The 24,486-nt window shown below is 45.9% G+C and overlaps 1 protein-coding gene across 5 annotated transcripts in view; it reads left to right on the top strand.

The window, feature by feature from the left end:
* Nucleotides 1-24,486, top strand: part of LOC146334133 (histone-lysine N-methyltransferase, H3 lysine-79 specific-like) — a 158,106-nt gene that overhangs the window by 100,943 nt on the left and 32,677 nt on the right. For all 5 annotated transcript variants that reach the window (XM_084825120.1, XM_084825122.1, XM_084825121.1 and 2 more), the window contains 9 exons: nt 5,641-5,709; nt 6,742-6,848; nt 8,632-8,673; nt 11,646-11,729; nt 13,651-13,888; nt 16,159-16,272; nt 17,383-17,474; nt 18,009-18,110; nt 23,967-24,104. In XM_084825120.1, the coding sequence (XP_084681246.1) occupies nt 5,641-5,709; nt 6,742-6,848; nt 8,632-8,673; nt 11,646-11,729; nt 13,651-13,888; nt 16,159-16,272; nt 17,383-17,474; nt 18,009-18,110; nt 23,967-24,104 (986 nt within the window). The remainder of the gene's footprint in view (nt 1-5,640; nt 5,710-6,741; nt 6,849-8,631; nt 8,674-11,645; nt 11,730-13,650; nt 13,889-16,158; nt 16,273-17,382; nt 17,475-18,008; nt 18,111-23,966; nt 24,105-24,486) is intronic.

The following is a 24,486-nucleotide window of genomic DNA, read 5'->3' on the forward strand; positions in this document are numbered from 1 at the left end:
TGTTAGATTGTAAGCTCCTTGGGACAGAGACCTGCCTCTTGGTTCTGTTACGCTTCAAAGCTCAATATATACTGGCGTTACATCCGTACTAGTAATATTAGGGATTTCCAGGGAAGCTCTTCATAACGCTGTAAATCAATCCCTAGTGTCTTTCTTTTGTATTTTTAAGTAGTCTGTATCCAGTGGTGCAGTTAACTAATCTTAGGCTCTGGATTTATGAGTTGTTCCCCATTGCCCTCTTTAGATGGCAATGCTCATTACTTCACTTACTTCAAAATGTGCTACACCAGCCCTGTTGTGTTTGGTGGCAGCCCTTCTGCTGAGAGGGGCCTTCGACGTCTGCCACTATCTGTACATTGGAGTTAGCCAAGGAAGGTTTAAAAGCTTTTGTATTTTCTTTGATTCAAGGATGTCAACCTTCCTTAGATCATATTGATGGCGCAATTCAACCAATGTGCCTTGACTTTCTCTAAGAGAAGCTTCAAGGTTTGGTGAAGAATGCTGGGAACTCTCTGTGTCAGCTCCTGCCAGCTGACCACAGCTGGTAGTGATAAATCACTGGCTGATAACAGGGTCATAAATCTGTCCAGGACTGCAAGAGGAAAAAGGAGGCTGAAGCAGGAAACTTTACCAGGGCAGTCAAATCCAAGGCGATGTGGCAAAGAGAAGTCCTTTTTCCAGTCTGAAGTCCAAAACACAAGGGAGCACGAGCAGGGTTCAGGTCCAGGGTCAAGGCTGAGGTCCAGCATGTGATACTGATGTTGTTCTCTAGCAGCCTTGCTCCTGCCTGCTTCCTGCTTTTAACTGCTGCGTCCTGAAGCAGCTTCATACAATCAGTCCCTCTTGCTTCCGAGAGCCTGTCTGTCTTAAACGGACAGAGGCTTGCCTATGTTGTTCTCTTACATGAAGCTGCCTTTGCTCTGCGGGGGTCGGTGGCATTTCACCCTCTGAATCCTCTGAGGGGGCTGCAGCTGGGCCTGGAACATCCACAGGAGGTGAGGGGGTATGGCCTCCTTCTGCTCTGGTCCCTTCCCCTAGGTCTGGAGCCTGCCATTCCCCTTCATCCTCAGAGGAGTCCAAGGGAGGCATGACACTCTGCTACAGATCCCTCTTAACTCTTTCTTTGGCGAGGGGGACTCCCCCCCGCCCAGTCGACATTTCCCAGAGCTCCTTTGGAACAGCCTTGATGACACAGGGCATATAGGGTCCTGTAGTGTGGTGGCAAATAGGCAGAGCTTTGAATGCCCAGTTCAGAACTCACCTGAAGTCTCTCCCCTCTGCGTCACCCAATTCTCAAGGCATGCTAGCAGCTTCTTTAACAGACATCTATTTCTCCACATTCTTTTGGATAGGCTGGTGGTGATGGGGGCAGTTACCTAGATCAGGTGATCAAATTTTGGTCCAAAGGCCTGTGACTGCTGACCCAATTGTGATGCTCTTTGTCTTCTTCACAGAGCTTTCTTGATCTTACAGGTATTACGTGGAAAACCTCTTGGCTGTGTGTGTGTGTATGAGTGAGTGTGTGCGGTAGCTTCAATGGGCACTAGTCATAATGGCTGATTCTGAATACCAGTTTCTGGGGAACAACAGCAGGAGATGGCTATCACCCTCATGGCCTGCTTGTGTGCTTCCTGGAGGCATGTGCAAAACAGGATGCTGGACAAGAGAGGCCTTTGGTCTCTTCCTATGTAGCTTCTCTTGAAACAGCTACCCCCAATTCTTAAACAGAAGCCTGACTCAGGTTTATTTCACCTTGTAACATTTGTGTGTGTGTGTGTGTGTGTGTGTGTGTGTGTGTGTGTTTCAAATCCACCAGTGGAGACTTGACATCTTTTCTTGAAATGTGATCCATTGCCCTTGATCTTTTGTTTTACCTGCCAAGCACACTGCGTCTTATCCAAACCCTCTTGGATCTGACTTTGGAGAACAATTACCTTGCACATAGGGTGTGGAACAGTTGCATTCTCTTTGCCAAGTGTCCTTTTTCACTAGGTCACTCTGGCCCCATTGCTTAAGCCTTTCTATGGTGAGTCTTTAAAGCTTCCATTTTCTCAGCAGCAGCAAAAAAGGCTGACACTGGCATAAAGCAGCTGAGTTGGAATTCCTAATTTACAAAGATAGTGCAACCAGGTTTACACAAAAGGTCTCTGGTCAATAGAAAGAAACAGGCATTGATGAAGTTACAAACCTCTTGGATGTTTGAGAAGTTCTGAGGAGCAGCAGGAGGAGGGGGAAGCGGCTGGGATGTGTAAAGTGTTTCTGTCGGTTGGCCATGCCGGTGGGGACACTTATTTTTCTAATGCTGAACTTGGCTACAAAAAAAGTGACAGCGATGCTAGAATGTTTTTCAAAAATGTCATTAAATGATCCATATAGTCTGCTGTAGTCTCACTTTTGTTTACCATTGATGATTTTTAGTCTAATCAGTTTTCTGCAGACAAGTTTCAGGGATTGTTCCGAGGAGTCTGATGTGCACTTGGTCTAAAGTATTAAGATCAGCTAGTTCTTGATTTGGCCAGTTCACTTGTTCCTTTAATCTAATGTGCACTTTTGTGGGCCAAATAACTCGCATGAGTTAGTTCATGCTAGCCCAATTAGGATTTTAACAAGTGATCATTGTTTGCAATTCTTCTCTAAATTTCTGTGGCTTTCCTCTGATGTTTCAAAATTTGACCTGGTCTTTCAGTTTTTCTTGGGAGTCCTTAAGACTCCACTCCCTGGGACTTAAGTGACCTTTTTGATGCCTCAACATACCAATCAAAGAATGCATTTGCATTAACCCTGTGCCACCTTGGACTCAGATATTCCAAGACCCCCTTTAAATGCACAATTCTGTCCAAATCAAAGGTCCCAACCAAGGGAAATTGTTTGGACGGGTCAAGTTCCATTTGTCTGAAACTTGCAAGTCTTAGGTCTGTAATTCCTGTACATGTACATTGGAGGCGTCCCTTTTGGGGCTGCAGAATTTCTTTGGAAGAATCCAACCCCACCCTCAATTCATGCAGGAGCACACAGGAAAACAATCAGGAGGTCTCCACTGGTTGCAAGAAATGAAAGGTACTGCCAAATTCCGAGGTACAGAGACCAACTCTCACCAAATTGGAGGCACAATCAGTCACTCATGGTCAAGGAAGCTCATACCATGGCAGGGAGTGAAGGAATGGTTGGGTCACTCACTACAGTCTCCGTTCATTCAGAAATGGTTTATTCAGGAGGTCCGTTCCTTGCCAGCCGGCTCATACGATGGAGAGAAGGAGGAAAACTCACTCACACAAGGTTCCAGCGACTATAATTTGCCCTGGTCCTTTTTACCTCAATTCATACCAGGCAACTCCTGTTCTTTTCCTCAGTTCACACAAGGCAACTCTCATTCACCTGACGCCATATCCCACGGACCCCTGTACCCCCCCTTACCAAGTGCTTAAATTACTGACTGTCTCTTTAAAGGCGGTATCCCATCAGCCAAGGCAGAATTGTCCCACGGGCAGCCTCACACCGAGTCCCAGACTTAGAGATTTCAAAAAGTCTCTTAACCTTGGTTTGCGCTTCTGGGATGTTCAGTGAATGGCGGTCCAAATTGGTTCGATTCTCCTCAGCATTTGGGATCTGAGTCATGGTACCAAATTGTTAAGGAAATATTCATGGCAGGTTAGGTTGAGCAGTTAGAAATTTATTAAAGCACATCACGGCCGTGGGAGAGACAGACGAAACTGTGTCTCTCCCCGCAAAAGAATACAGGGTGCGTTTATACAGACTGAAAGTTGGAGAACAAAGAAAAACACACTACGTGTGCTCAGAAACCAATTAGTACTCAGCAGCAGTGTTATCAGCACAGCTTCCTGCTTATCTTTAGGGATGAGCTTACTTTTGTGGATAGGAATTTTTTGCTTATAATGAGCAAGTTACATTTACTTTCTCGTGGTCAGATACACACACAATCCCATCAGGCACCTTTGCTTGAACCAAACTATTCAAGAGGCCTAGTCAGGCCTACCTACACAGCCTCAATGTTTTTTAAGTGACACAGGGCTGTTGTTTCTTCTTGAATGGGTGATTCTTGTGTTCCAAGTCTTTTACCATCGTCTTTGAAGTCTTCTCTCACAATCTGTGGGCATCCTGAGATCTGTAGTTTTCTAGTCAAGGCCTGGCTGTCACTAAAAGGGAACAGAGGAGCATACGCTTTTCACTTCAGCATGCATTGTTTTTGCTAATGTACCAACTAATTTCTGGGCTTTATTTAGCAAGCACAGTGTTCGTTTCTCTTTGACAGATCACTCTTATTATTCCAAAGGTTGCTCCGGCACCTGCCTCTTCAAACGGCAGCAGTGCACTTAAGTGGTGATATTTACACATGCACCATTTACACAGTTTCTTCAGTGGGCATTAAAGCATTGTTGTTCTTCTCTGCTGCTCACTACACCCCAAGGTGCTGAGAATAAGGGGTTCCCGTTACAAATGCACAATGCAGTGCTGATCAGCACTTCTAGTACTGTGTTGAACTTCTTGGCCACTCATGCCAATGCTAGACATATAGTTCTGCACCACAGAGATGAAGGGGAATAGTGACACCTCGATCTTCATCTGTAGAGCACAATGGTAGCTTTCAATTTAGTGCTGGAAGCTGAGGTTGTGTGTACATTCTCTAGTATTTTAACTTTGTGGGAAGTATAGTGGCTATCCCATATTCTTTTGCACCAAAGACCACTCTGGCTAGCTATTGCTGCCCCAGAGGGCAAGAAGACAGTAGCTTCAACCCCAGAAGTTAACTTCTGTTGCTGCTTCTTTCAAGCAAGCAGTAAATTACCACTGAAACTTTCCATAGTTAACTTCAAAATTGCTACTAGGTAAATGTTGTAGAGGCATGTCCAGCATAAACTGCTCAAGGTTGCTCCCTGTCATCTTCCCCAAATTGAGTTTTTCATCTCTTTTGTCTTCCTGAATAAAAAGATTGCCCCAGTCGTATATGGTTTCTTTTTTACCTGTATCCATTGTGGTAGTTTCCTTTTTAGCTGCATTAACCAGCCACAGTTTTCTCAGTTTATTAAAGCTGTTTTGAATGCTTGTGTGAACTGATGAGGTGTGTTTGGCCACTCCAAGATTTGTTGTTTAAAGGCTGGTATGTGTTTTACCTTTTTGTTTTCTTTTTGCTCTTCCTCCCCACTCCTTCAGCTCTTCAGACAAAAGGTCTAACTTAGATGTGGCAAGTGTTTACTCCTATACTTTTGTATTTACCTGTGCTGGCTTCTTAAGTGCTTTTAGTTGGTAATGTTGGTTCTTCAGGCTGCAGCAGTACTTAGATCCAGTACTGTGGGCTGCCACCAGCCCCCCTCCCCTGTACAAAAACTATTAAATTGTGACCCCAAAGAAAAAAAGCAGTTTCTCAATCTGTAACGTCTGAATTTTTTGTGTCCCCTTCTATCTATATATGTATTTCAATTTGATACCCTGCCCTTACACCCAGCGTTAGGATAAAACATCTATACAATTACATACATTAAGTGCAAAACCTGTACACCTCTGGATGATAAGATTATTAATCCTATGTTTTTCTGACATAGGAGCACACAAATTCACCCTTTCTTGACTGCTTTTCCATCAGTAAGGGAAATTAATGGGCGACACCACTTTCTCCTTCAACAGGTGGCCAGATCGTATCCTCGAAACCTTTTGCACCGCTAAACTTCAGAATAAACAGTCGAAACTTGAGTGGTAAGATTTGGTTCTGCTGTGTGTCTCCCTTAATTTGTGTGTGTTGCATTTTAAGCTGAGTGTTGTCAGGCTGGGGATATGCACAGCAATGCCCAGTAAACAAACAAACTAAGTGGTGTTGTGTGTTAACTCTAGGGAATTCCATCTATTTATTGTTCCAAAAGTTTTCTAGGTGCTGTACAAAAATTAAGAAAACAGTGCAGTCCCTGCCTGTAGGCTTACTATCTAATACACAAAATACAAAAGGAAGAAGGGATGGGGAGGGATTGGGGGGAAAAATTCAAACTTTAATTCTTAAGTTGCATAAATGTTGCATGATCAGGTGGAAAAGGCCACTGAGGGAAACAATTTGGGGAGAAGAGCAGCCAAACAGGAGTTGGTTCCAGCTGAGCCCACAAAGAGGGCTGTGCTGTCTTGCCTCTCCCTCTGCTGCAGCCAGAGAACAGACATAGCAGCTGGAGTCTGACTTGCATTTGGGCCATTGGGGTGATGTGCCAGGCCTTTGGGCTAGCAGCCCCACTAGTGCCATTTGCTCCTCCTCAGTTAGGGACTCCAGGGGTTGAACCCAGAGCCTGAGGCTGCAACCCAGTTTGGTGAGCTACCAAGTTGTGTGTTCACTCGGGTCTCGGAACCCTCTTCAGATACAGAAGGGAATAGCAGCATGCAACATTGGCCCCTGTAATTGGCAGGCATTATGAAGCCTCCGGATTGGCAAGGTGTGGTATAAATACCGGAAGCATGGCCTTCTGCTTCTCCTCCTAGGATGGTGCTGTGTTTCAGTCTTCAGCCATAGCCACTGATGTTGGGGACCCTGAATTGGACCACACACCTCAGCAGGTTTGACCTAGGTTTGTGTGCTGTTGCCCATGGCGCTGCCATCTCTCTCCAATGCTCCTGCACAACCACCATGCCACAGCTAGCAACACCTAGCGTAGCTGTACAGATACAAGTCACCCTGAAATGTGTTAGCTGGCCTGTATTTCTATTCCTAATTCTGTTCATCTCCACCCCCACCCCCCGGTTCTTTCAAAGATATTGGCACTATAATGAGGGTTGTAGAACTATCACCACTGAAAGGATCTGTCTCGTGGACCGGGAAACCAGTTTCTTACTACCTGCATACTATCGATCGAACCATAGTGAGTACCAGCAGAGGGCAGGGGTGGGTGTTGGTTGGAATGCACTCTGTACTGGAATCTGGGCTACACTGCGGATCAACTGTCAATATTGGACCAATGATATAAGGCAGCTTCAGCATTTTTAACCCACTCTTAAGCCAGAAAGGCTCCCTGAACAGTATTACAGGACAGGATGGTTCCTGCCCTCAGATTCACAAACTGAAAGGCAGGACATACAAGGAAAAAGCAATGGGGTGGCGGGGTGGCGGGGGGGGGGGGACAGACACACCAGTTTTTAAAGTTATGGTTCATATAACGACCAGCTGGGATGGAAACAGTTCAGGTAGCCTGATGGAATGGCAGATGGCTAGGTGACAGTTGAGGAGAATTAAAGGTAATTGGCCTGAACTGATCCACTGAACCCTCAGAGATCCTTGCAGTTTTCAAGCTTTAACTCCATATATCTCCCCCCACCCCTGGGCTGTTGTCATGACAGACATTTTGCTAGTATGACTATATTAAACATTTAAAATTAAATCCTGATTAGGGTTCACCTCTCAATAGTATGCCTCTACTCTGCTTTGGATTGGTTTTCAGCTTCATAACAAAAAGCTGCAGAAATGCCTAACCCATGTTCTGCGGATAAGCGAGATTTTTGTTCCATGTATTCTGAGTTAAAAGGTAATGCCTCCCTATCTATATACTGTTACTTGGCACAATCCTATGCATGTTTAGACAGAAAAAAAGTCCCACAACTGGCTGGAGACTGCTGAGAGTTGTAGGACTTTTTTCTCCCCAGACATTCATAGGATTTATTTGTTTATATTATTACATTTCTGTACCACTCAACAGCCAAAGCTCTCTGAGTGGTTCACAATAATTAAAATCATAAAATACAACATGATAAAATACAATATGAAAGTTTAAGATTACAGTATAAAATAAATAATAACCAAATAAAACCTACCAGCACTGCAAAGGTTTAAAATACAGTAAGGCCGCAATCCTATGTATGTTTAGACAGAAAAAAGTCCTACAACTGCCAGCATCCCTCCAGCTAGCCATGGCTGGCTGGGGAATGCTGGGAATTGTAAGCCTTTTATTCTGTCTAAACATGCATAGGATTGCGCCCTAACAGATTTAAAACAACAGAAACTAAAAGACTAAAATGCCTGGGGAAATAAGAAGGTCTTCACCTGGTGCCGAAAAGAGCACAATGTAGGTGTCAGGCTATTATTATCACTTCAGCTTCTGATTAATCTCAGCTTGCTGTGTCATCCAGACCTGGAACTGTAGCTAATCTGAACTATGGTTAGTTTCAAACAAACCAGCTTCAATAACTGGTTTGTTATTTTTGTGAACCGCCGAGAGAGCTTCAGCTATGGGGCGGTATAGAAATATAATAAATGAAATGAACTGGTTTGAACATGGCTTGTTTGAAACTAGCTATAGTTAATGTTAACCACAGTTTGTCGGTCTGTATAACATGACAGACCACAGTTAAGCCAAAGCGGAAGCCAAAGCTTCCAAACTCTTCCCAGTCAAAGGAGAAGAGGGGAGCACAAAAGCCTGAAATGCTGAACTATGTTAAATATGTTGCTAACACATTGCACTAAGCTATGGTTTAATGTGACATGGGAATGCTGTCTCTGTATCAAATAGTCCTTAGAAAGTAGGACATTGTAAGTGCCTGCGTGGTATGGGGGAAGTTTGAGGGAGAGAATGTCCGTTGTGGAAACACATAGGAACCTCTAAAATGTTCTGTGTTCATATGACTAATGCCTCTCTGTTTTTCTGTTTTTAGCTTGAAAATTATTTTTCTAGTCTCAAAAATCCAAAACTCAGGGTAAGTGATGGTTCCTGGCAACAAAATGTGTTGCTTAAAAAATAAACCAAAACACTGTAACTGTTGAATAGCATATGGAAGCATAGACAGATGGCTGCTGTTTTCCAGTATAGTAACAGGAAAAAATATTTGCAGCCAAAGATGGAGAAGCTCTATACAGTCAGTAAAAACAAGACCTGGAGCTGACTGTGGCTCAGATCATGAGCTTCTTATCACAAAATTTCGGCTTAAATTGAAGAAGGTAGGGAAAACCACCAAACCATTCAGCTGTGGCCTAAATCATATCCCTTATGAATATACAGTGGAGGTGAGGAATAGATTTCAGGGATTAGAACTGATAGACAGAGTGCCTGAGGAACTATGGACGGAGGTCCGTAACATTGTTCAGGAGGCAGCAACGAAATCCATCCCAAAGAAAAAGAAATGCAAGAAAGCAAAGTGGCTGTCTGATGAGGCTTTACAAGTAGCTGGGGAAAGAAGGGAAGCGAAAAGCAAGGGAGAAAGGGGAAGATCTATCCAGCTGAATGCAGAGCTCCAGAGAATAGCAAGGAGAGACAAGAAGGCCTTCTTAAATGAACAATGCAAAGAAATGGAGGGAAACAACAGAATGGGAAAGACTAGAGATCTCTTCAAGAAAATCGGAGATCTCAAGGGAACGTTTTGTGCAAAGACGGGCACGATAAAGGACAAAGAAGGCAGGGACCTAACAGAAGCAGATGAGATTAAGAAGAGGTGGCAAGAATACACAGAAGAACTATACAGGAAAGATCTGAATATCCCTGATAGCCATGATAGTGCAGTCACTGAACTTGAGCCGGACATCCTCGAGAGTGAAGTCAAGTGGGCCTTAGGAAGCATTAGTAACAACAAAGCTAGCGGAGATGACAGTATTCCAGCTGAGCTATTTTAAGATCCTAAAAGATGATGCTGTTAAGGTGCTGCACTCAATATGCCAACAAATTTGGAACACTCAACAGTGGCCACAAGACTGGAAAAGGTCAGTTTACATTCCAATTCCAAAGAAGGGCAACGCCAAAGATTGTTCAAACTACTGCACAATTGCGGTCATTTCACATGCCAGCAAGGTGATGCTCAAAATCCTACAAGCTAGGCTTCAGCAGCATGTGAACCGAGAACTACCGGAAGTACAAGCTGGGTTTCGAAGAGGCAGAGGAACTAGAGAGCAAATCGCCAACATTCGTTGCATCATGGAGAAAGCAAGAGAATTCCAGAAAAATGTCTATTTCTGCTTCATTGACTACACTAAAGCCTTTGATTGTGTGGATCACAACAAACTGTGGCCAATTCTTAAAGAGATGGGAGTACCAGACCACCTTACCTGTCTCCTGAGAAACCTGTATGAGGGTCAAGAAGCAACAGTAAGAACCAGACATGGAACAACCGATTGGTTCAAAATTGGGAAAGGAGTATGACAAGGCTGTATATTGTCACCCTGCTTATTTAATTTATATGCAGAGTACATCATGAGAAACGCCGGGTTGGATGAATCACAGGTCGGAATTAAGATTGCTGGGAGAACTATCAACAACCTCAGATATGCAGATGATACCACCTGAATGGCAGAAAGCGAAGAGGATCTAAAGAGCCTCTTGTTGAGGGTGAAAGTGGAGAGTGCAAAAGCTGGTTTGAAACTCAACATTAACAAAACTAAGATCATGGCATCTGGCCCCATCACTTCCTGGCATATAGAAGGGGAAGAAATTGAAGCAGTGACAGATTTTACTTTCTTGGGCTCCAGGATCACCGCAGACGGTGACTGTAGCCATGAAATTAAAAGACGCTTGCTCCTTGGGAGGAAAGCTATGGCACACCTAGACAGCATAGTAAGAAGCAGAGGCATCACCTTGCCGACAAAGGTCTGTCTAATCAAAGCTATGGTTTTCCCAGTAGTAATGTATGGCTGTGAGAGCTGGACTATAAGGAAGGCTGAGCGCCGAAGAATCGATGCCTTCGAACTGTGGTGCTGGAGAAGACTCTTACGAGTCCCCTGGACTGCAAGGAGGTCAAATTAGTCAATCCTAAAGGAAATCAACCCTGAGTGCTCATTGGAAGGACAGATACTGAAGCTGAAGCTCAAATATTTTGGCCATCTAATGCGAAGAGAAAACTCCCTGGAAAAGACCCTGATGCTGGGAAAGACTGAAGGCAAAAGGAGAAGGGGATGGCAGAGGATGAGATGGCTGGATAGCATCACCGATGCAATGAATATGGACTTGAGCACGCTCCAGAAGAGAGCAGGACAGGAAGGCCTGGTGTGCTATGGTCCATGGGGTCATGAAGAGTCACGACTTAACAACTTGAACAACAACAACAACTGGAAAAAAGGGGACATGAATATTCCACTTCCATGGAATGAAAGATTGTAAAACTGCTGTGATATTGTAGAAAATGTTATAAGTGGAGCTGTGTGTGCATGCGTGCGCGTGCTGCAGTTCTACTGCAGTTCAGTAAAATAGCAGAATGTGGTACTGGGCACAATTTAGCTGCTGCTTCCAAAAGGGCTCTTGCCCTTTTGGAGACAAAGATATACTAGAAAGTTGCTGCTGCTATTGTTATTATTGCAGCACCTAGGTAAAGGGTGGGGAATGTGTGCCCCTCCAGATGTTGGTGGACTGCAGTTGCCATCAGCCCTTGCCAGCCTAGCCAGTGGTGAGGGATGATGGGAGTTGGAGTCCACCAACATCTGGAAAGCCACATGTTCCCCATCCTTGACCAAGGGCTTTATAGGCTTGTGCCGGCACTATAAACTGAAACAGTTCGGAAACAGATTGGTGACCATTTTGCTTATAGTTTTCTATCCCAGAGGTACCTGCATGATAATAATTTTTAGAGGTATAATGGTGTTTTCTTGTACCCCGGGCTGTCTGGGTGGGTAAAAAAAAAAATCTTCCTCTTCCACACCCCTCCTCCTCCTGCTCCTCCTCTTCACTAGTTTCTCCTATTCTCTGCAGGAGGAACAAGAGGCAGCTAGGCGCCGACAGCAAAGAGAAAACAAGAGTAACACAACAACTCCGACAAAGGTCCAAGAGAACAAGGTCTGATCCCACAAACGTTCCACTTCATGTTGCTACCTCTGTTTCCTAACTGTTGGGCTTGGGGTTGTATGCTGGTGGGGTGAGGTGGGGGCAGCAATCTCCTACACTAGTCACAGAAAAAGCATACATAGTCGGGTTGATCCATAGGGGGGGAAATCCAAAATCTGCAGTAGGGGATTGCCATTATTAGGACAAACCAAAATGTCACAAAATAGTGAGCAAGCATTTAGCTTCTTCAGTCCTCTTCAACAGGCTGGTTGTTAAGCAAAATGGGGTAGTGGGGGCAGGAAGAGAATGCTGGCAGGATGTTAAAGCCATGAAGTCTGTAGTTGTAATAGTCTGATATGGAGTCTTGGAGGAGACTTGCAGACTTAATAGGACTTAGCTACACAAGTCATTTCTTCCGAAAATGTCAGTGTCTTGTTACAGTAACAAGTGCTTGTGTCACCTGCCTTCTGTTAGCAACAGCAGGCCTCCTGTTCAAGTTGTCTTGTTGCTGAAATGACAAGAGCTGTTCCTCAAAACAGAACATAATATAGGAAGCTGCCTTGTACTGAGTCAGGCCATGGTATTGTTTACACCAGGCAGGGCTGGCCCTCTCATGGGGAGGGGTGAATCCCCCCCTCCCCCGCACTGCCAGGTGCTCCAGAGAGCATTGTGACATTTGCTGCAGGGGGAGAGCGGGGCTGGCGGGGCTCTCCAGAGCTGTCGCCTGCCTGGAGCACTTGCTGTAGTGCCAGTGGGAACCAGGGAGGGTGGAATGCAGCACTGTGTCATGCATCTCTCCTGTCTCAGGAAGCAGGAGAGCTTGCACCAGCGCTGACACCAGGGGTAGGTAAGCTGGTGCCCTCCAGATGTTTTGGACTAGAACTCGCATGATCACTAACCATTGGCCATGGTGGCTGGGGCTGTTTGGAAGTTGTAATCCAAAACAGCTGGAGGGCCCCAGGTTTCCTACCTCCGGTCTACACTGAGTGGCAGTGGCTCTTCAGGGTTTCAGAAAGGAGTCTTGCTCAGCTCTGCAGGGGCCCTGTCACTGACCAACGTCCTTTCCCAGGATTGTAATAATCCGTCGTAGATAAAATGCTGGAAGCAAAGGGAGGAGAGGGGCAGTGGTAGAACACATACTTTGCATGCAGAAAGTCCCAGGTTCGATTTCCGGCATCTCCACTTAAAAGTATCAGATAGTTGGTGATGCGACAAATTGTTCTCTGCCTGAAATAGTGAAAAGCCTCTGCCCGTTAGAATAGATGTTGCTGGGCTAGAAGGACACCATAGGCTGACTGGGTATAAGGCAGACTCCTATGTTGCTATGAAAGAGCACCGTCGCAATAAGAAGTCCCACCATCGGTGTTTGGGGTAGGGGGAAGCATGTGACTATGTGCTCAGGCACCTCTGCTTTAGATCTCCTTTTTAAAAACTCCTTCAGGGGGAAAGGTTATAACTGGCTGAACATCTGGAAAAGCTTCCTGACTGTTAGAGCAATGTGACAATGGAACCAGTTACCTAGGGAGGCGGTGGGCTCTCCCACACTGGAGGCGTTTAAGTCGAGGCTGGACAGCCACCTGTCAGGGATGCTCTGACTTGGATTTCTGCACTGAGCAGGGGGTTGGACTCGATGGCCTTGTAGGCCCCTTCCAACCCTACTATTCTATGATTCTATGAACCCTCCTTGGAACAGTAGCTTTCCACAGAAAAGGAATTATTGACATGCAGTTCCCCCTAGCCCAGCACTGTCTTCTCTGAACAGCAGCAGCTCCCTGGAGTGTCCCAACAGAGAGAGGGAGGTGCCTTTCTTAGCCCTGCTTTTTGGAGATGCCAAGGTTTGAATCTGGGAACTTCTGTGTGGGTTGCTGCCCTTCCCCGTAGGGAGCACTGAGAGAACGTCGTAGGAACTCTCTTTCCTTTCTGTTTTAAAAAGGACTATGGTGCTGAAGAAGAGAAAACCCCTGGGGCCAACACCATCAAAAAGCTATCGCCGCCCAAAACATGCAAGAAGAAACTGAGCAAAAAGGGAAGGAAAATGGCAGGCAGGAAGCGTGGGCGGCCCAAGAAAATGAAAGTTGTGAATGCGGAGCGTAAGACCAAGAAGAACCAAACCGCGCTGGAACTTCTGCGTACTCAAACTGTATCCCAAACATGCTCATCTTCTCCTCAGGGTAAGCCCCAGAGTTGGGGGCATTTGCATCGCTCTAGGCTGGTTAACTTGAAAGCATTGTGCAGCATCACTTCCCTCAAATGTATGCTAATTTTTGCACAGATCATGCCAATCTTAGTATTTTATAAATAATCCTACTACTTCAAAATGTAGGTGGGGAGACGTTGCATGTTTGGAGTTGTTGCTGTTGTTCAGTCGTTCAGTCATGTCCGACTCTTCGTGACCCCATGGACCACAGCACGCCAGGCCTTCCTGTCCTCCACTCTCTCCCGGAGTGTGCTCAAGTGCATATTCATTGCATCGGTGATGCTATCTAGCCATCTCATCCTCTGCCATCCCCTTCTCCTTTTGCCTTCAGTCTTGCCCAGCATCAGGGTCTTTTCCAGGGAGTTTTCTCTTCGCATTAGGTGGCCAAAATATTTGAGCTTCAGCTTCAGTATCTGTCCTTCCAATGAGCACTCAGGGTTGATTTCCTTTAGGATTGACTGATTTGACCTCCTTGCAGTCCAGGGGACTCGTAAGAGTCTTCTTCAGCACCACAGTTCGAAAGCATCAATTCTTCGGCGCTCAGCCTTCCTTATAGTCCAGCTCTCACAGCCATACATTACTACTGGGAAAACCATAGCTTTGATTAGACGGACCTTTGTCAGCAAGGTGATGTCTCTGCTTCTTACTATGCTGTCTAGGTTTGCCATAGCTTTCCTCCCAAGGAGCAAGCGTCTTTTAATTTCATGGCTACAGTCACCGTCTGCGGTGATCTTGGAGCCCAAGAAAGTAAAATCTGTCACTGCTTCCATTTCTTCCCCTTCTCTATGCCAGGAAGTGATAGGGCCAGATGCCATGATCGTAGTTTTTTTAATGTTGAGTTTCAAACCAGCTTTTGCACTCTCCACTTTCACCCTCAACAAGAGGCTCTTGAGATCCTCTTCGCTTTCTGCCATTCAGGTGGTATCGTCTGCATATCGGAGGTTGTTGATATTTCTCCCGGCAATCTTAATTCCGACCTCTGATTCATCCAACCCGGCGTTTCTCATGATGTACTCTGCATATAAGTTAAATAAGCAGGGTGACAATATGCAGCCTTGTCGTACTCCTTTCCCAATTTTGAACCACTCAGTTGTTCCATGTCTGGTTTTTACTGTTGCTTCTTGACCATCGTACAGGTTTCTCAGGAGACAGGTAAGGTGGTCTGGTACTCCCATCACTTTAAGAAATGGCCACAGTTTGTTGTGATCCACACAATCAAAGGCTTTAGTGTAGTCAATGAAGCAGAAATAGACTTTTTCTGGAATTCTCTTGCTTTCTCCACGATCCAGCGAATGTTGGCGATTTGATCTCTAGTTCCTCTGCCTCTTCGAAACCCAGCTTGTACTTCTGGTAGTTCTCGGTTCGCATACTGCTGAAGCCTAGCTTGTAGGATTTTGAGCATCACCTTGCTGGCACGTGAAATGAGCGCAGTTGTGCGGTAGTTTGAACACTCTTTGGCGTTGCCCTTCTTTGGAACTGGAATGTAAACTGACCTTTTCCAGTCTTGCGGCCACTGTTGAGTGTTCCAAATTTGTTGGCATATTGAGTGCAGCACTTTAACACTTTAACTTTAACATGTTTGGAGTGCTACCCTGCATGTAGAAAGCTTCTGTATCAGGATGGAGGCTAGGTTTAAAATATGTCCTTACTTTAATTCTCTACGTATAAGCAGTGTTAGTAATCTGTAGCTGAACAGAACCAGTCTGTTTTAAAAATTAAGATAATTTATACCCCTCCCCGGTGTTCAAGTAGCTAACAAGTAGTCATAAGCATCTTGAAACTCACCAGGATAGGTAGTGAAGTCATTGGGTCACCTTCCCAAACATGAGCCTGCCCATATACTTGAGTTGTCCTTGAGCCCCCTTCTGGGTGCCCCACTACCTGAAGTGAGATGAATGATGGCTGGAGAGAAGAGGGAGCCATCTATGGGCTCCCTGCTCAGGGAGGCTCGCCTGGTGCCTACTGTGACCCACTTCCAGTGCAGGCAGGAACCATTTTATTTTTCCAAGCCACTTGACCTTTGATGGGACCTGTTTCAGTTGCTTTTGTTTTTTATCCTGCTGCTGTCTGTTGTGGTTTTCATCACTGTTTAGGGTTCTGCTGTCTCTGGTTGTGTATTATTTTTAAGCCACCCTGGAAATATTTGCCTGGAAGGGCAGGTATAAATCTATAATCTCCTGGTGGCCAATGGGACTCTAAAACAAAGTGAGAAGCTTAACAGGCCTGTGCTGTCTTCCTGTGCAGATGCATACAGGTCACCTTGTAATCCATTTTACCAACTACCTCCTAAAGTGCAGCGGCATTCGTCGAACCAGCTGTTGGTGACTCCCACCCCACCTGCACTACAGAAGCTGCTAGGTAAGGGTCTCCTCCCTCCTTGATGGACAGGCAGTATCCCTCTGCATCCGTGGAATGTCTGGGAGGGAAGGCCCGGCCAACACGTTTGTGTCTTGCCCTGTTCCCCCTTGCAGTTAAGAAGCATGCATTGCTTGAGTGTCCACCTTCCTTAAACACTCACCAAACTTTTTCTGAGGACCCTAATCTGCGCCACAGGGACCTCACTCCTTTGATGTGTGAAGGCATGAATTTGTGTGCCTCCGTTACGTTTATATAGAAACGATAAGACTGTGTTGTCCCCCTTGGGAAGTAGTAGGACCTGGCTGGTGACAGGAGACTGAGCACAACCTGAAGAGAAACGTAGAAGTGGTTGCTTGAATCTAGACCAGGGTCGGGCAGAACTTCAGGGCTGTGGAACCTACTTGGTTATTTTTTTACTAGGACTTTGAGCTCCACCAACTGGGTCCTGATGCTAAACAATGGCTTGGGGTGGTGGTGTTGGAATCTACAATGAAGGCATTGGGTGCCTCTGAGGTCAGCCCAGAAATTTGTTTTCAGTCTCAGCACTAAACTCGCAGTCCTTTCATACAAAATTCCAGTTCTAGTCTCTTCTTCTTCCCATCCCCGTAAATTTGTTTTGGCACCTTAATTTAGAAGAGGGGACAGTTTTTTGTTGTTATTGGGAGTCTGCAACCCCTGCCAAGCTACTGCAGATCATCCAGGTATCTACCAGTAGATCCCGATATACCTTCTGCCTGCCCCAGATCTAGAGTGCAGTGCAATGGGGCCTAGATATCAATCTGCCATAAAATCCCTACTTGCCCACCTTGAAGAACAGAGAGAGGGGAAATGGGCCATTTTTGGTTGCTGGAGCTTCAGCATGCCAAGGTGGTTGCAGTGGATGTCTCCTGGGAAGCGGCAGAGGAGTGAAAGTTTACACCACCTTCCCTCATCACAGCTCCTGGTGCGGGACCAAGGCTTAATTTAACATAAGCCCAGCCTAAGATGAATGACCCCCGTGGTGGTGGTGGTGCATCTGATTTAGATGCAACAAGCTGAGCTTGTTTGACTACTGAGTGCTGAATGCAGGGCTGTTGTTTATGTTTTCCCATCCCCACCTCGGTCTTGCAGACTCTTTTAAGATCCAGTACATGCAGTTCATGGCCTACATGAAGACTCCTCAGTACAAGGCGAACCTTCATCAGTTGTTGGAACAGGAGAAGGTAGGCCTCTTTCGAAAGGGATGCCAATGGATTGGCAGTAGATTTAGGGCAGGCATAAGGAGGTTTTCCGTGATGCAGTGAATAGCTTTATGCAATTCACTGGTGCAAGGTGTTATGGTGGCCCCTGGCTTTGACAGCCACAGTCATAACTTCTGTCCTGTGTCATCCGCTCTCTCACTGGATTGTTCTATTCCTTTCCTTCTTTAAAAAAAGGAGGGGAGGATTGAACATAAGAACTGATAAAACTGAATGGCTCATCTTGTCCAACAACCTGTTTCCTACCATGGCCAACCAGATGCATCCAAGAGGCTATCCCTTCTTGTTTGTCCGCACCAGTTAGTAATTGGAGGTAGACTGCTCTTAGACATGGAGGTTCCTTTTAGCAACTGTAGCTAATAGCCATTGATAGACCCCTTTCTCTTCCATGAATTTGTCTAAGCCCCTTTTGAAGCTGTCTCAGTCAGTGGCTTAGGTAGAATCAACACCCTTGCAGTAATGTTGTGTCTCTCTCCCCTCCCCCCCCCCCCTTTCTAGGAAAAGAATACTCAACTGCTGGAGAAGGCCCAACAGTTGTTTACTCATTGCCAGGCTCAGAAAGAAGAAATCAAGCGACTCTTCCAGCAGAAACTGGATGAGGTACAAGGGAGGAGGGTGCTGTGTGTGTGTTTGTCCTCAGCAAGATGGAACGCAAAAAGGCTACCTGCAGATGTGGATCCTGGAGGTCTTGGTACTGCAGGCTGTGAGGTAGCTGGAAGTCCACATCCCAGCCAAGAAAACAAGACCGGCTCAGTGTGTTTTGAGTTCCATGCCTCAGGGATATCAGACTGGCAATTGGTCCTAACTCGAAACCAAGGGCTGAAATGAGATTGGCATTAATGGGATAGGCAATGGGATGATAGGTGGTAGGCAAGTACAGGTTATCATAGTCACGGGAGATGTGGTTTGGATGTATTTCTGCTGTTTCTGCTGGGGGCTATCATCAGGAGGTTTGGGGTGCAGTGTCACCAACATGCGGATGACACGCAGCTCTACCTCTCATTCAAATCTTCACCAGGGTTGGCCGTGGAATCCCTGTCTAAATGTCTGGAGACAGTGAGTGGCTGGATGGGGAGGAATAGGCTGAAGCTGAACCCTGACAAGACCGAGGTGCTTTTGGTGGGAGACAAGAGGAGGTTGGGGGATGTTGACCTGGTGTTGAATGGGGTACGGCTACCCTTGAAAGACCAGGTCCGCAGCCTGGGGGTCATTTTAGACTCCTAGCTGTCCGTGGAGGCTCAGGTGTCAGCCGTGAGCCAGACAGCTCTGTACCAACTCGATCTGATACAGCGGCTGCACCCCTACCTTCCTGACCATCTGCTCCCATCGGTAGTACATGCCCTGGGCTCCTCTCATCTAGACTACTGTAATGCACTCTACGTGGGGTTACCCTTGAAGACGGTTTGGAAGCTGTGGCTGGTGCAGAATGCAGTGGCTCGCCTGATTAAAGGCAGCCGCTGGCGAGATCACATCACTCCAGTGCTGAAGGAGTTGCACTGGCTACCAGTTGTTTTCCGGGCCAAATTCAAGGTGTTGGTTTTGACCTTTAAAGCCCTATATGGTCTTAAGGAGAGCCTCCAGCAACACCAGACAGGCCGCTTAACGAGATCAGCCTCAGATGGCCTTCTCTCTGTCCCATCAGCCAGGACAGCTAGGCTGGTGAGGACGAGGGAGAGGGCCTTCTCTGTGGTGGCCCCCACTCTGTGGAACTCCTTCCCTAAGGAACTCTGCCATGCCCCCTCTTTAATGAGCTTCCGCCACGCATTAAAAACGTGGTTGTTCAGGCAGGCATTTGTGGTGGGTTAGCCCCTTTATGGATCACTGCCTTGTTGTGGTGAAGGGGCTTGCGTAACTCAGTGAAGCCATAAGCTATGCCGTGCAGGGCCACCCCAGACGGACAGGTTATGGCAGAGAGTTCTGACAAAATGTGGTCCACTGGAGAAGGAAATGGCAACCCACTCCAGTATTCTTGCCAAGAAAACCCCATGGAACGTATCACAAGGCTAAAAGAGATGACGCCGGAAGATGAGCCCCTCAGGTTGGAAGGTGTCCAATATACGACTGGGGAAGAGCAGAGGGTATTTCCAAGTAGCGCCAGAAAGAATGAAGCGGCTGGGCCGAAGCCGAAAGGACACTCAGCTGTGGATGTGTCTGGTGGTGAAAAGAAAATCCGATGCTGTAAAGAACAATATTGTTTAGGAACCTGGAATGTCAGATCAATGAATCAAGGTAAGCTGGAGGTGGTCAAACATGAGATGGCAAGATTGAACATCGACATCTTGGGAATCAGCGAACTAAAATGGACAGGCATGGGCGAATTTAATTCAGATGACCATCATATCTACTACTGTGGGCAAGAATCCCTTAGAAGAAATGGAGTAGCACTCGTAGTCAACAAAAGGGTGGGAAAAGCAGTACTGGGGTACAATCTCAAAAACGATAGAATGATCTCAGTACGAATCCAAGGCAAACCATTCAACATCACAGTAATTCAAGTCTATGCCCCAACCACTGATGCTGAAGAAGCTGAGGTTGATCGGTTCTATGAAGACCTACAACACCTTCTAGAACTAACACCAAAAAAAGATGTCCTCTTTATCATAGGGGATTGGAATGCTAAAGTAGGAAGTCAAGAAATCACCGGGATAACAGGCAGGCATGGCCTTGGTGTACAAAATGAAGCAGGACAAAAGCTAATAGAGTTTTGCCAAGAGAACATGCTGATCATAGCAAACACTCTTTTCCAACAGCACAAGAGACGACTCTACACATGGACATCACCAGATGGTCAATATCGAAATCAGATTGATGATGTCCTTTGCAGCCAAAGATGGAGAAGCTCCATACAGTCAGTAAAAACAAGACCTAGAGCTGACTGTGGCTCAGATCATGAGCTGCTTCTTGCAAAATTTCGGCTTAAATTGAAGAACGTAGGGAAAACCACTAAACCATTCAGGTATGACCTAAATCATATCCCTGATGAATATACAGTGGAGGTGAGGAATAGATTTCAGGGATTAGACCTGATAGACAGAGTGCCTGAGGAACTATGGACGGAGGTCCGTAACATTGTTCAGGAGGCAGCAACTCAATCCATCCCCAAGAAAAAGAAATACAAGAAAGCCAAGTGGCTGTCTGATGAGGCTTTACAAGTAGCTGACGAAAGAAGGGAAGAGAAAAGCAAGGGAGAAAGGGGAAGATATACCCAACTGAATGCAGAGTTCCAGAGAATAGCAAGGAGAGACAAGAAGGCCTTCTTCAATGAACAATGCAAAGAAATGGAGGAAAACAACAGAATGGGAAAGACTAGAGATCTCTTCAAGAAAATCGGAGATCTCAAGGGAACGTTTTGTGCAAAGACGGGCATGATAAAGGACAAAGAAGGCAGGGACCTAACAGAAGCAGATGAGATTAAGAAGAGGTGGCAAGAATACACAGAAGAACTATACAGGAAAGATCTGAATGTCCCTGATAGCTATGATAGTGCGGTCACTGAACTTGAGCCGGACATCCTCGAGAGTGAAGTCAAGTGGGCCTTAGGAAGCATTAGTAACAACAAAGCTAGCGGAGATGACAGTATTCCAGCCGAGCTATTTAAAATCCTAAAAGATGATGCTGTTAAAGTGCTGCATTCAATATGCCAACAAATTTGGAACACTCAACAGTGGCCGCAAGACTGGAAAAGGTCAGTTTACATTCCAATTCCAAAGAAGGGCAACGCCAAGGAGTGTTCAAACTACCGCACAATTGCGCTCATTTCACATGCCAGCGAGGTGATGCTCAAAATCCTACAAGCTAGGCTTCAGCAGTATGCGAACCGAGAACTACTGGAAGTACAAGCTGGGTTTCGGAGAGGCAGAGGAACTAGAGATCAAATCGCCAACGTTCGCTGGATCATGGAGAAAGGAAGAGAATTCCAGAAAAAGTCTATTTCTGCTTCATTGACTACGCAAAAGCCTTTGATTGTGTGGATCACAACAAACTGGCCAATTCTTAAAGTGATGGGAGTACCAGACCACCTTACCTGTCTCCTGAGAAACCTGTACGAGGGTCAAGAAGCAACAGTAAGAACCACACATGGAACAACTGATTGGTTCAAAATTGGGCGAGGAGTACGACAAGGCTGCATATTGTCACCCTGCTTATTTAACTTATATGCAAAGTACATCATGAGAAATGCCGGGTTGGATGAATCAGAGGTCGGAATTAAGATTGCCGGGAGAATTATCAACAACCTCCGATATGCAGACGATACCACCCGAATGGCAGAAAGCGAAGAGGATCTAAAGAGCCTCTTGTTGAGGGTGAAAGAGGAGAGTGCAAAAGCTGGTTTGAAACTCAACATTAAGAAAACTAAGATCGTGGCATCTGGCCCTATCACTTCCTGGCATATAGAAGGGGAAGAAATGGAAGCAGTGACAGATTTTACTTTCTTGGGCTCCAAGATCACCGCAGACGGTGACTGTAGCCATGAAATTAAAAGACGCTTGCTCCTGGGGAGGAAAGCTATGGCAAACCTAGACAGCATAGTAAGAAGCAGAGACATCACCTTGCCGACCAAGGTCCGTCTAATCAAAGCTATGGTTTTCCCAGTAGTAATGTATGGCTGTGAGAGCTGGACTATAAGGAAGGCTGAGCACCGAAGAATTGATGCCTTTGAACTGTGGTGCTGGAGAAGACTCTTACGAGTTCCCTGGACTGCAAGGGGGTCAAATCAGTCCATCCTAAAGGAAATCAACCCTGAGTGCTCATTGGAAGGACAGATACCGAAGCTGAAGCTCCAATATTTTGGCCACCTAATGCGAAGAGAAAACTCTCTGGAAAAGACCCTGATGCTGGGAAAGACTGAAGGCAAAAGGAGAAGGGGACGGCAGAGGATGAGATGGCTAGATAGCATCACCGATGCAATGAATATGAACTTGAGCACGCTCCGGGAGAGAGCGGAGGACAGGAAGGCCTGGCGTGCTATGGTCCATGGGGTCACGAAGAGTCGGACACGACTGAACGACTGAACAACAACAAAGGGCCTTTTTAGAAATATTATGTTTTTAATGTAGTATTTTATTGTTTTAAACTGTTTTATGGGCGATTAATAAATTTAATAAATAAATAAATTTAGGGGAAGGGAGTAAGGAGTTTTTTTGTGGGAGTGGGCTGTTGTTGTTTTTTAGCATTGACAATAGGAACCATCAGATGTCTGGCATGAACAGGTGTGGGGAAGATGATGGGCTAAGGTTTAAAAGACCAATGAATAAATTTGTTGGCCATGTGGGGTGAGTATAGGCAGCCCTAAGTACGTTGCGCAGGAAACAAGCTGCTGCTGGCTAACGCTTAATTTGTATGTGGCTTTTACACCTGAGTATGCCCAAAGCAGTTCAAACAAAAGACATAAGAAGAAAACAACATATAATGCCACCCTGGAAGCTTTGCTGAAGGGTGGCATGTAACGCTTTTAAACAAACAAATCAAATAACACAGCATTACAATGACAAACCAGGAGCAATTCATTTCATAACTGTGAAATGAATTACAAATTCATTGCAACTTATTCAGTGTCTGTCACTAAGGTCACAATCCTGTGGCCGCTAGACAGCAGCTACATGGCCATAGGATTGTTCGGTTTCTGGGAACCAACCACGGAGCCCACTCTCCAAGGTCGGTTACTGGAAAACAGCGCCCCCACCCCCTCCCCTGCCCTCTTGTAGGCAGCACAGATCGGCCCTGGGCTCTGTGCTTGGAAGAGCAGCACGGAGTGGGGCAATAGGGGGTGTTCCCAGGGGTGGGGAGCGTGGAAGTGCTGGTACAACGCTTCCTATGCATTGTCTGCCCCCCCTCCGAAGTCCCGCAGCTAGACAGCCGAAATCGGCCATCTAGCCACAAATGCAAGGTGGCCGGAACACGGAGGAGAAGATCCCCTCTATGCTCTGCCCACCCTGCATTGAATAGGCGGCTGTCTATCCCCATAGGATTGCTCCCTAAGTTGATAATCATAACATTACAATGGAGTTTCAGATTCATTGCAAAGTCTGCAATACCAATCACTGAAATTGACACATGGTGTCAAATTTCAATATCAGTCTTTAGAATGAGCAAAAACCATGCAATGTGTCATTTTAAAAACCAAAATACAATCTACCAGCAGAAACACACAAGGATCAATAATATTGGCTAAACCAGACAACAGAGTAACAGCCTAACCAGAGAAGGCAAAGTATGTAGTGCCAGAGCAGCGATTAATTCTTGTAGATCACCTGATCCTTAACAGTGGTTCCAGCCATGAGGTCAGGTGGTACAAACTGGTCACACAGTTTCCTGGTATGGCCTTGAAGGGCACATGGGGAAAGTGACAGTGCTTTTTTAAAAAATGTGTCAAACAGATGCCCCCTATATTGTCACTGGAACAAAATGTGCTCTAACTATATTCTGTCCTCCCCACCCCTCCCCTCCCCTCCATAGCTGGGTGTTAAGGCACTGACGTGCAATGACCTTATCCAGGCTCAGAAGGAGATTTCAGCTCACAACCAGCAGCTGAAGGAGCAGGCCAAGCAGCTGGAAAAAGATAATGGTGAACTCAGGAACCAGAGTTTACAGCTGGTGGGTACTTCCAACTGTGCTTGACGGGTGTGTTTCAGCTTGTGAAAAAGGGCCTGCCTTGGTTTGCACAACCAAACTGACTTGTAGGGCTTCTCCTCGGGTCTTGAAGTCATTTGCAAATTCCTGTTTTTTACTTAACTTTATTGAATGTATTTCTTAGATGACTTTCGAGACTGCAGTCTTCTCAAGGTGACTTGCAACTTAAGTTCTTTTGATCTTTTAAAACTTCCTGTTCCAAAGGCCTCAGGATGGGGAAAGGGCCATAGCTCAGTAGTAGAACACAGGCTTTGCATGCAGGAGGTCCCAGGTTCAATCGCCACCATTTTCACTTTTCAAAGGATCAGGTATTCAGGAGTGGGAAAGGTCTGCCCTCTCTGTCTGT

The sequence above is a fragment of the Heloderma suspectum genome, chromosome W, assembly GCF_057233095.1.
Source record: "Heloderma suspectum isolate Gila_16-S chromosome W, 16-S_ref, whole genome shotgun sequence".
Taxonomy (NCBI): Eukaryota; Metazoa; Chordata; class Lepidosauria; order Squamata; family Helodermatidae; genus Heloderma; species Heloderma suspectum.